The sequence below is a fragment of the Anabrus simplex genome, chromosome 5, assembly GCF_040414725.1.
Source record: "Anabrus simplex isolate iqAnaSimp1 chromosome 5, ASM4041472v1, whole genome shotgun sequence".
Classification (NCBI taxonomy): Eukaryota; Metazoa; Arthropoda; class Insecta; order Orthoptera; family Tettigoniidae; genus Anabrus; species Anabrus simplex.
This window is the reverse complement of record NC_090269.1, coordinates 386872001-386885491: the sequence shown is the minus strand read 5'-3', so window position 1 is coordinate 386885491 and position 13491 is coordinate 386872001. Positions and strand designations below refer to the sequence as shown.

At 38.7% G+C, this 13491-nt stretch overlaps 1 protein-coding gene across 1 annotated transcript in view; it reads left to right on the top strand.

Moving 5' to 3' along the window:
• Orc5 (origin recognition complex subunit 5) overlaps positions 1–13491 on the top strand; it is a 196398-nt gene that overhangs the window by 132204 nt on the left and 50703 nt on the right. Inside the window, exon 5 of the mRNA XM_067148673.2 lies at positions 12162–12348. Within this exon, the coding sequence (XP_067004774.2) occupies positions 12162–12348 (187 nt within the window). The remainder of the gene's footprint in view (positions 1–12161; positions 12349–13491) is intronic.

Sequence of the window (13491 nt, the reverse complement as noted above, 5' to 3'; positions counted from 1 at the left end):
AGGAAATCTAAAAAAAACAGCTATCTTTGTTTGTAAGGTCACATTCATGCTTTCATCAAAACATACTGCATATATGTGGGAGTTATGCAAATTAGCTTTCATCTGCTCCAAAACTTCTTCACTCATTGTTATTATTCTATCCTTGACAGCAGTTCAGCTGGCTGGGATTCCTTTAATCTTGTTAATTATTAGTTGTTTGTTAGGGAAGTTTTCAAATGATGTGTTGGACGTCAATAAGAAAGTTTCTATCAACAACTAACTGTCAGAAATCTGTTTCCCATGTATGCAGTACTATGCAGTGAGACAGATAGAAACAGCCGCACTGATATTATTCCTTGGCCGGAAAGATGATACAAAAGAACTAGTTTGTTTTGTGCAGTGTTCGATATTTTGTGAAACAAACTCTCTTCTTTCTTCATTTGGAATGGAACGAACATTTGAATGATCAGTCTCGAAGTTGCGCTTTACATTAAATGTGGGGGATACAATTGTTTTCGAACACAGGCAACACATCTTTTTAACAGTCCGAATTTCCTTGACCAGAGTTCTTGAAAAGTACGGTCACCACCTTTGTTAAGTTTCTGTTTTTTTCAGCACCGAAAACATATTTGCGATGTCCGTATACAAAACCACCAGAAAACGACACTATCTCACTTGACTTTCGGACCTATCAGTGTAGCAGTGTTGCCATATTGCACGCCCGAATGGAACTAGTATTTAGATTTTCGATATTTATTTCTTACACGTGAAACACTGTAAGATATGCACTGTCTGTAGTACGAGATGTATATATAAAATATTATTATGTTCATGTGGCATGCCACCCCTTTCCTTTCCATTTCAATTCACTGAGACCTGGGATAGCTATGTCCTTCTCTTTCACAAACTCCACTAGTGACACGCGTGGCATAGGATCGCCATCCCTGCTCTAGGACATCCTTTCTTATAATTATCCCTACTCCATTTCTTGCTTCCTGTCCTCTACTGTCTGTATCCTTCTTTTAGTTTTCTTTCCCCCTTTCCTTTCCATTTCATTTCACTGAGACCTGGGATAGCTATGTCCTTCTCTTTCACAAACTCCACTAGCTCCTCAGTTTTGTCCGTCAGGGTTAGAATGTTCACTGTCCTTATTCGAATACAATGTGATGCTGATCGTTCATTTTTCCCAGCTCCCCCTAAAATGTCGGAGATTTACTTTCAACAACAAAATATATAAACAAGCAGGCTTAGGTATGGGAGACCCAATCTCTGGCATTTGAGCAGACATCTACATGAACAAACTAGAATACAACAAAATAGTAAAAAACATTAACGGACTTAGTTGATGGCTCCATTATGTTGACGACACATTAGCAATTAATGATAAACAACTTAACAATAGTGATAACATCCTAATGTTTCTAAATAATTTAGATGATAATATAAAGTTCAAAAAGGAAAACGAAAATAACAATTCAATCAAATTTTTAGACAAATTACGCAAGTTGTAGACAAATTTGATTTCCAAATTTACCGCAAGCCTTCATTTACTCCAATAACTATAGAAAATGAATCATTACATCCAAATTCCCATAAACAAGCCACTTATTACAGTCTAATATGCAGGACATTAAAAATCCCTCTTTCACCAAATAAAAAATGAATTAGATTTCATAAAAGAAATAGCCAGATTCAACGGGTTCAATCCAGATACAATCAACAAAATCATTAATAAACTTAGACCTAAATTAACCACAAACCTTTCTCCAATAAAACCCAACAAACCAAAATTCGCGAAGTTCACATTTACCAACCCAAAAATCCATCAAATAACCAATCCTTTAAAAAAAACATGAGGTAAAAATCGCTTACACCATGCAGAATAAAAATCGAAATTTATTTTTAGACAATAACTCAGTCAATTCAATGGATAATAAATATTCAAGCTCAGGTATATATAGACTCAGATGCTCACTATGTAATTTTTCTTATGTTGGCCAAACTGGCCGCAGTTTCTCAACTAGATATGCAGAACATTATAACGCCCAAAAACATATTAAGTTCTCTGCGATGAGTAAGCACATGAAGGAAACAGATCACATATTTACGACAATAGATCAGGATTTACATATCTTAAAAAGAATTGAAAAAGGTAAGCTCATGACGAATATGAAAACTTATACATCTTCCTAGATCAACAATTTAACAATTTCCTAGATCAACAATTTAACAAAAACAAAAACTTAAATGACGTAATAGATAACAAAAGTCCTCTTTACGAACAGAGTCCAATTCTATTACAAAAACATTCCTTCAAAATAGTAATTTTTATAAAATATTTAGCACCAAATTAGTAAACACTCCCACCAATCTAACACACACATCACACCCCTCCCCTTCTCCCGCTGCTGACAACTCCTCCTCATGCGCAACGAATAAGCCCTTAACCACGCCTTCTCAAGCTCAACCCGCTCCACCAAGATTTCACAAATACAACACGCGAAGTAAGAGCTCGGCGACTACTAGTTGCTCTAAAGCTCTCAACATAAGTTAACATCTCAGCAGTCGAAGGGGTAAGTGTCAACACTTTTCATTCAACTTTCACTATTTATCCCCCTAATTCTAATTATGGTTTTTCATTAAATTTTCAAAATAACTCTTTAAATACAGAATTTCATCACACACTTGGCTACCCGCCGATTGACTTTTACTACAACAACGTTCCCTTTCGACTAGTATGCTCACTTTATCACAGCCAACAACAAAGAGCCACACCTATCACAAGCTCTTCCCACAAATACTACATCAAAAGAAGATGGGCTAATGACGTCTACACAAACGCCAACATAGCCTACGGCACCAGCGTTCTAACTAATATTATCTCAAAAAGAACCACGCCATATGAAAAATCTTCAAAATTTATAAGCATATAAATGAAAATCAGGGAGCCTCCACGGGTCAGGCGGGAGCGCACCGGCCTCTCACTGCTGGGTTCCGTGGTTCAAATCCCAGTCACTCCATGTGAGATTTGTGCTAGACAAAGTGGAGGCAGGACAGGTTTTCCTCCGGGTACTCTGGTTTTCCTTGTCATATTTCATTCCAGCAACACTCTCCAATATCGTTTCATTTCATCTGTCATTCATTAATCATCACCCCAGGGGAGTGTGACAGGCTTCGGCAGCCAGCATAGTTCCTATCCTCGCCGCTAGATGGGGCTTCATTCATTCCATTCCTGACCCGGTCAAATTACTAGAAACAGGCTATGGATTTTTCATTTATAAATGAAAATGAATACTTATCAACTTCAAGAACCAAGAACTATCACCAATGCTCAACTTTCCTCCAGTTATTTCTTTTTTTTTAAACATGCCATTTGACAATTAATTGGAATGTGTTTTCCGATTTTTAACTTTATTGTAATATCTTTCAATATCAATAATCAACCATCTGTGTCATAATTCTCAAATAATTGTCGTATTTTTAGACTCAAATATTAACACAAATATTATTAAGTGATAGTAAACTACATTTTATTGTAATAGTTGTTTAACGATATATAATCCATTTCACAGGACATGGTTACTTTTTAATAATATTCACACACCGAGCTCGATAGCTGCAGTCGCTTAAGTGTGGCCAGTATCCAGTATTCGGGAAATAGTGGGTTCGAATCCCACTGTCGGCTGCCCTGAAGATGGTTTTCTGTGGTTTCCCATTTTCACACCAGGCAAATGCTGGGGCTGTACCTTAATTAAGGCCACGGATGCTTCCTTCCTACTCCTAGCCTTTTCCTATCCCATCGTCGCCATAAGACCTATGTGTGTTGGTGCGACATAAAGTAACTTGCAAAAAAAAATACTATTCATAAGTGATTTCCAATCAGGTACCTGATCTATTCCTAAGGTAAAAATATGGCTGATGATTCCTACTATTGATAGACGAAACATGTACCATCCAATGTATTAATTTCATGTTAACAATTTTGATAAGGACAAAGTCCTAATTTTTAAGATTTTATTGCATTGAATAGGTGGGTAAACAATAAAAACATACTAGTGTTATTTAATACATACCACTTAGTTTAGCAGCTCATCTTCTTTCTCCCAATTCTTCCCAGCCAAAACTTTGCAACATTTTTGTAACACTACTCTTTTGTCGGATATCACCCAGAACAAATCGAGCTGCTTTTCTTTGGATTTTTTCCAGTTCTTGAATCAAGTAATCCTGGTGAGGGTCCCATACACTGGAACCATACTCTAGTTGGGGTCTTACCAGAGACTTATATGTCCTCTCCTTTACATTCTTACTACAACCCCTAAACACCTTCATAACCATGTGCAGATATCTGTACCCTTTATTTACAAACCCATTTATGTGATTACCCCAATGAAGATCTTTCCTTATATTAACATCTAGATACTTACAATGATCCCCAAAAGGAACTTTCACCACATCAAATGCAGTAATTAAAACTGAGAGGTCTTTTCCTATTTGTGAATCTCAAAACCTGACTTTTAACCCCATTTATCATCATCCCATTGCCTGCTGTCCATCTCACAACATTATCAAGGTCATTTTGCAGTTACTCACAATCTTGTAACTTACTTATTACTCTATACAGAATAACATTAACTGCAAAAAGCCTTACCTCTGATTCCAGTTCTTTACTCATATAATTGATATAAGAAAACATCCTGGTCCAATAATACTGCCTTGAGAAATTCCCCACTTAATTGTTACAGGGTCAGATAAAGATGCGCCTACTCTAATTCTCTGAGATCTATTTTCTAGAAATATAGCAACCCATTCAGTCACTCTCGTCTAGTCCAATTGCACTCATTTTTGCCATTAGTCTCCTATGATCCACCCTATCAAATGCTTTAGACAGGTCCATCGCGATACAGTCCATTTGACCTCCTGAATCCAAGATAGCTGCTGTATCTTTCTGGAATCCTACAAGCTGAGCTTCAGTGGAATAACCTTTCCTAAAACCAAACTGCCTTCTATTGAACCAGTTATTAATTTTGCAAACATGTCTAATATAATCAGAAAGAATGCCTTCCCAAAGCTTACTTGCAATGCGTGTCAAACTTACTGGCCCGGCTCTGTATAATCCTATAAGTCTAATTTTCTCCCTTCTCTTACTTCAAAGACCCAAGTGTCTAAAACATTTCTGATACACTACTTGTTCTCCTGAATTCTCCTGTTACAAATGTTGCTGCTTTCCTCTGGACACCATCTATTTCTTTTATTAGGTATTCCTGGTAAGGATCCCAAACACTGTTTGCATATTGCAATAATATCTGACCCTGTAATAATTAAGACGGGAATTCCTCAAGGCAGTATTATCGGACCTTTATGTTTTCTTATATATATAAATGATATATGTAAAGGAGTGGAATCGGAGGTAAGGCTTTATGCGGATGATGTTATTCTCTATCGAGTGGTAAATAAGTTACAAGATTGTGAGCAACTGCAATGTGACCTCGAAAATGTTGTGAGATGGACAGCAGGCAATGGTATGTTGATAAACGGGGTTAAAAGTCAGGTTGTGAGTTTCACAAATAGGAAAAGTCCTCTCAGTTTTAATTACTGCGTTGATGGGGTGAAAGTTCCTTTTGGGGATCATTGTAGGTATCTGGGTGTTAATATACGGAAAGATCTTCATTGGGGAAATCACATAAATGAGATTGTAAATAAAGGGTTCAGATCTCTGCACATGGTTATGAGGGTGTTTAGGGGTTGTAGTAAGGATGTAAAGGAGAGAGCATATAAGTCTCTGGTAAGACCCCAACTAGAGTATGGTTCCAGTGTATGGGACCCTCACCAGGATTACCTGATTCAAGAACTGGAAAAAATCCAAAGAAAAGCAGCTCGATTTGTTCTGGGTGATTTCCGACAAAAGAGTAGCGTCACAAAAATGTTGCAAAGTTTGGGTTGGGAAGAATTGAGAGAAAGAAGAAGAGCTGCTTGACTAAGTGGTATGTTCCGAGCTGTCAGCGGAAAGATGGCGTGGAATGACATTAGTAGACGAATAAATTTGAGTGGCGTTTATAAAAGTGGGAAAGATCACAATATGAAGATAAAGTTGGAATTCAAGAGGACAAACTGGGGCAAATATTCATTTATAGGAAGGGGAGTTAGGGATTGGAATAACTTACCAAGGGAAACGTTCAATAAATTTCCAATTTCTTTGAAATCGTTTAGGAAAGGCTAGGAAAGCAACAGATAGGAAATCTGCCACCTGGGTGACTGCCCTAAATGCAGATCAGTATTCATTCATTCATTCATTCATTCATTCATTCATTCATTCAATAATGGACGAACCATACTTAAGTAACTTTTCTCTTCTAATTCTTTGTTGCATCCTTTAATCAGCCTCATTATGATGTGTAACGATTGGTATGCTTTTCCAACAATGTCATCAACATGACCCTTCCAGTGCAAATTACTTCACATCTCACACCTAAGTATTTGCACTTGCTATCTTTTGGGACAATTACCTCATGTAAAGTATATTTAAATTCAGTTTTTTAGTTCCTGTTCGTAAATGATGTGACAGTTAATTTGCCCCCTTTAACCTTTATATTATTTTCTTCATCCCATTGTTGGATACTCAAAAGGTCCCTTTGTAATTTTGTACAGTCCTCTATGTTATTTATTTCCCTATAAACAGGTATGTCAGTTGCATACAATCTTATTTTTGTTAGCTAGTTGCTTTACGTCGCACCGACACAGATAGGTCTTATGGCGACGATGGGACAGGGAAGGGCTGGGAGTGGGAAGTGGCCGTGGCCTTAATTAAGGTACAGCCCCAGCATTTGCCTGGTGTGAAAATGGGAAACCACGGAAAACCATTTTCAGGGCTGCCGACAGTGGGGTTCGAACCTACTATCTCCCGAATACTGGATACTGGCCGCACTTAAGCGACTGCAGCTATCGAGCTCGGTAATTTTATTTTTGATGTTATATTGTTCCCTAAATCGTTTTTCATATATTAAGAAAAGTAATGGACCGATTAGTGGATTTACCTTCTAAAATTTCTCTTCCTGTGGTACATGATTTTCTACTTTGATTTTCTGAACCTTTGAATTTAGAAATGTTCTTATCCATCCTATAACCTTTATGTCCAATCTCATTCTCTCCAGTTTCTTTAATAATAATTCCATGTTCTACTCCATCAAATGCTTTGGAAAAGTCTATGGCTATGCAATCCAATTGATAGCAAGGTTAACACAAGTTGTAAAACATACAGTGAGCTTGCTTCTGTACCATTATGTCCGGCTCCATGGCTAAATGGTTAGCGTGCTGGCCTTTGGTCACAGGGGTTCCGGGTTCGATTCCCGGCAGGGTCGGGAATTTTAACCATCATTGGTTAATTTCACTGGCACTGGGGCTGGGTGTATGTGTCGTCTTCATCATCATTTCATCCTCATCACGACGCGCAGGTCACCTACGGGTGTCAAATCGAAAGACCTGCATCTGGCGAGCCGAACATGTCCTCGGACACTCCCGGCACTAAAAGCCATACGCCATTTCATTTTTTTGTACCATTATAAATAGACTCGTTAAAGAAAAATTATTTTGAAGATTGTTTTACAGTTTTTTTAAAAATCATGTCCTTTACTTTTATTTTTCACTGCTTTTCTTGCCAAGACAAATGCATATAGTGTAATAGTAATGCACTTTTTTTAAAGCGTGGCATCGTTTTATTGGTTGTTACTTAGTGTCAGACGTAGTCACATTATAATGTAGTTGCAAGAAGTTGAATCAAATGTTAAATAGTGGTTTGAATTACCAAATACAAACCAAAAGAAACAATTTTTCCCTATGGGAAAATCAAATGATCATACATATGTCTCTCGGTCATGGCCATCCATCAATGGCTGCTTATTTCAGATGACCAGCAGCCATAAGACATAGCCTGCATGGTTGCTAGGTAACATTGTCTGACCATCCATCCATACCTTACATCACAACCTACACGGTTGCTAGGGATTAACCAAATTATAAGAATTTGTATCATAAGTAGTATGTTCCGAGCTGTCAGCGGGGAGATGGCGTGGGAGGACATCAGTAGACAAATAAGTTTGAGTGGTGTCTTTAAAAGTAGGAAAGATCACAGTGTGAAGATAAAGGTAGAATTCAAGAGGACATATTGGGGCAAATGTTCGTTTATAGGAAGGGGAGTTAGGGATTGGAATAACTTACCAAGGGAAATGTTCAATAATTTTCCAATTTCTTTGCGATCATTTAAGAAAAAGCTAGGAAAACAACAGATAGGGAATCTGCCACCTGGGTGACTGCCCTAAATGCAGATCAGTAGTGATTGATTGATTGAGGAAACTGGAGTTGGTGAATGATGGCGAAAATATACATACATACATACATACATACATACATCATTATAGACTGTTATGCCTCTCAGCGTTCAGTCTGCAAGCCTCTGTGAATTTACTAAACGTCGCCACAATCCTCTATTTGTATCTAGTGCTGTGGCCTCACTTAGTTCTATACCTCTTATCTTCAAATCGTTAGAAACTGAGTATAACCATCGGCATCTTGGTCTCCCTCTACTTCTCTTACCCTCCATAACAGAGTCCATTATTCTCCTAGGTAACCTATCCTCCTCCATTCACCTCACATGACCCCACCACCGGAGCCGGTTTATGCGTACAGCTTCATCCATCAAGTTCATTCCTAAATTTGCCTTTATCTCCTCATTCCGAGTACCCTCCTGCCATTGTTCCCACCTGTTTGTACCAGCAATCGTTCTTGCTACTTTCATGCCTGTTACTTCTAACTTATGAACAAGATATCCTGAGTCCACCAAGCTTTCGCTCCCGTAAAGCAAAGTTGGTCTAAAACAGACCGATGTAAAGATAGTTTTGTCTGGGAGTTGACTTCCTTCTTACCGAATACTGTTGATCGCAACTGCGAGCTCACTGCATTAGCCTTGATTCAATCTCACTTACTATATTACCATCCTGGGAGAACACACAACCTAAATACTTGAAATGATCGACCTGTTCTAGCTTTGTATCACCAATCTGACATTCAATTCTGTTGAATGTCTTACTTACTGACATCAATTTAGTCTTCGGAAGGCTAATTTTCATACCATACTCATTGCACCTATTTTCAAGTTCCAAGATATTTGACTGTAGGCTTTCGACACAATCTGCCATTAAGACCAAATCGTCAGCATAAGCCGGACTGCTTACTACGTTTCCACCTAACTGAATCCCTCCCTGCCATTTTATACCTTTCAGCAGATGATCCATGTAAACTACGAACAGCAAAAGTGAAAGATTACAGCCTTGTCTAACTCCTGTAAGTACCCTGAACCAACAATTCATTCTACCATCAATTCTCACTGAAGCCCAATTGTCAACATAAATGGCTTTGATTGATTTTAATAGTCTGCTTTTAACTCCATAGTCCTCCAATATGGCGAACATCTTTTCCCTCGGTACCCTGTCATATGCTTTCTCTAGATCTACGAAACATAAACACAACTGCCTATTCCTCTCATAGCATTTTTCAGTTACCTGGCGCATACTGAAAATCTGATCCTGACAGCCCCTCTGTGGTCTGAAACCACACTGGTTTTCGTCCAACTTCCTCTCAACTACTGATCGCACCCTCCCTTCCGAGACGCCAGTGAATACTTTGCCTGTTACACTAATCAATGAGATACCTCAATAGTTGTTGCAATCTTTCCTGTTCCCTTGCTTATAGATAGTTGCAATTACTCCTTTTGTCCATTCCGAAGGTACCTTACCGATACTCCATGCTAATCTCACTACTCTATGAAGCCATTTCATCCCTGCCTTCCCACTACACTTCACCATTTCAGGTCTAATTTCAGGTATTCCTGCTGCTTTATGACAATGGAGTTTATTTACCATCCTTTCCACTTCTTCAAGAGTAGTTTCACCAACATCATTTTCCTCCTCCCCATGAGCTGGGCTGTTCGCAACACCACCAGAAAGATTTCCTTTTACGTTGAGAAGCTGTTCAAAATATTCCCTCCTCCTTTCTAGTGATTCCCTAGGATCAATTATGAGTTCGCCTGAATTACTCAAAACACTGTTCATTTCCTTTTTTCCTCCCTTCCTAAGATTCTTTATTACTGTCCAGAAAGGTTTCCCTGCTGCTTGACCTAGCCTTTCCAGGTTATTACCAAACTCTTCCCAATAATTCTTTTTGGATTCAACAACTATTTGTTTTGCGCTGTTTCTTTCATCTACGTACAAATCCCTGTCTGCCTCAGCCCTTGTTTGGAGCCATTTCTTTTTACATTTACAAGCTGCGCTCGCTTCATCATTCCACCAAGATGTTCGCCATTTCCCATCTTTACAAACAGTTGTTCCTAGGCATTCCCTTGCTGTTTCTACTACAGCATTCCTGTATGCCACCCATTCTCTTTCTATATCCTGAACCTGCTTACTGTCTACTGTTCAAAACTTCTCACTAATCATATCCATGTACTTCCGTCTAATTTCCTCGTCCTGGAGACTTTCTACCCTTATTCGTTTGGAGACAGATTTCACTTTCTCTATCCTTATGCTAGCCTTATGCTTGAAGAATGTATTCGTAACTGCTAAACCCATACTAGCACAGAAGTCCAACAAACGCTTCCCATTTCCATTAGCTTCCATATTTTCCCCACATTTACCAATCGCCCTTTTGTATCCTTCAGTTCTATTTCCAACTCTCGCATTGAAATTTCGCATTAACACTATTCTATCCTTGCTGTTGACCCTGACCATGATGTCACTCAATGCTTCATAAAACTTGTCAACTTCATCCTCATCTGCACCCTCACATGGTGAATACACTGAGACAATTCCTGTCTTAATTCCTCCAATTGCCAAGTCTACCCACATCATTCGCTCATTTACGTGTCTAAGAGAAACTATGTTGCGTGGAATGGTATTCCTGATAAACAGCCGTACCCCATACTCTGCCTTTCCCTTTCTAACACCTGTCGAGTACACTTTATAATCTCCTATCTCTTCCTCGTTATCTCCCCTTACCTGAATATCACTTACTCCTAGCACATCCCGATGCATTCTCTTTGCTGACTCAGCCAGTTCTACTTTCTTTCTTCCATAAGCCCCATTAATATTGATAGCTCCCCATCGAATTCCATTTTGTTCACCAAGTTGTTTCCAAGGAGTCCCTCGCCTGTCAAATGGGAGTGGGACTCGGTTACTCCCATAGGTCCAAGGCTTGCTTAAAAAGTTCTGAGCTTGGTAAATTCATGAAGCAGGATGCTACTCTACTTACACATAGTCCAAGTGAGGATCTCTCCTCTAACGGGTTACGGACCACTGATGGATGTTATAGTCCTAGCCGCCTGAGCACAAGGAGGGCCATGACTCAGAATATGTCCGAGGTGCCCACTCCCATTCCATAGCAACTGGTATCCCGACTCTCAGGACCACTTTCTAGGCCACTCAGCCGTTGCCTATGGTTCACGAACTAGGACGTGACTACAGTAACCCACACCATGAACCACGACGAATTTTTATAAACTTAAATTTTATGGAGTACCGGTACAGTATTATTTTTATTTCAAATCATTACTAAAAACTGCACTTTAGCACCTACAGAAGAGCCACAGAATCACAAAAGTACCTTGGATTAACAATTCCACTATCAGGTAGCTTCTCTTGATGTCTCATACTCACACAAAACATATGCCAGGGCTTCTACCTTCGTAGTCCTAGCCATTTCTTATTCCAGTATTGCCCGAGAATCTATGCATGGAAGTGTGACTACAAACAGAAGAAGGGAAAAGAGAAGAAAAATGTGTCTTTCATTACTTTCCTTGTAGTGCCTGACTCCTTGGCTGATTGAACAACGTACTGGCCTTTGGTGCAGAAGGCCCCAGTTTTGATTCCCATTCAGGTCGTTTTGAATTGTGTATGGTTAATTCCTCTGCCTTGGGGACTGGATCTTGCTATACTCTTCTCCATTTACACACATTACACCACACTACCAACCTCCTCAATAATACGCAATAGTGAATACATCCATCCACATAGGAAGGGCATCTGGTCTAAAAGCTAATCTAGATCCATGTCAGGTGCAAACCTAAATAAAAATTTGGAAGAACAAGATAGAGGTAAATTACTTTCTGTGTAGTGTAAAAAATGCTATTTGTGTTCTAGGTCCTTGAAAACAGTGAACGACTTCTTCAGATGGACACCAACCTCCTACCTGCTCTTCTGCGTCTACAAGAATTAACAAAAGAAAACCTTTGTGTAATTTTCATGAGCAGTATTATATTTGAAAAGTTTTATTTGAAGACTGGTTTCTGTGATCCAATTCTCGTTCATTTCCCACAGTACAGCAAAGGTAGGTTTTGATTTCTGTATTCAACTAGTAGATTTATCTTCAGAATTTGCATTACTTCCTGAGCATCAGATGAACAATGCCCAGTCATTTAGAATTGTTTGTTTATTCTTTGTTAGCAAAACAAAAATCCTTAATCATATTACAGACTTAACTAAGAGAAAATAGGCATTTTCTTTTTGCTTACAGTTCATTAATTATTTAATATATATATATATATTTTGGAAGGTGATTTACGTCACACCGACACATATAGGTATTATGGCGACGATGGGACAGGAAAGGGCTAGGAATGGGAAGAAAGCGGCCGTGGCCTTAATTAAGGTAGACCCCCAGCATTTGCCTGGTGTGAAAATGGGAAACCATGGAAGACCATCTTCAGGGCTGCCGACAGTGGGGTTCGAACCCACTATCTCCCGAACACTGGATACTGGCCACACTTAAGCGACTGCAGCTATCCAGCTCTCCAGCTCGGTATATTGGTATATTTAATATTTACGGTTCATGTAGCTGTCAACATGCATTCAGGTAATAGTGGGTTCAAACTTCAAACTCCTCTGTTGGCGGCGTTGAAGTTTTTTTTTTTTTTTTTTTTTTTTGCTTCCCAGTTTCACACTAGGGAAATGCTGGGGGCTATATCTTAATTAAACCCACAATCGCGACTTAAAGCAAATTTATGTAACGTAAAAGATTTTCAGTCTCTCAAACACATTAGTTCAAATCAAAATATATAACACTGTAACATACCTGCAAAAAGTACACATTATTAAACAATGAATGACATGTATGGACTTTTTCTAGAAGAACATCCTCATATTCTATCAAATCACTTTAAATCATGCACACACGTGTACAGTATTGTTTATGTTGCATAAAGTAGTCAGTGACTATAAATTGGTGATGTTATAATCAAGTAAGAAGAAACAATGAATGTATTAGTCCTCTGCTGTCACTTTAGTGAATTATAGAAATTTTTCTGTACTTATTTTAGGTACTGTCATCTGTTACTTTCAACAACTGTGTTCGGAATGACATCAGTTCTTTAGCACCGGTTTTGGTGTTTGTAGCTAAGTAGGGAGGTGAGGAGAAATTTTAAAGGTAATCACTCTGTTTCTAGGAGAGGGGAGGGGAAGTAGGTAGGGCGAT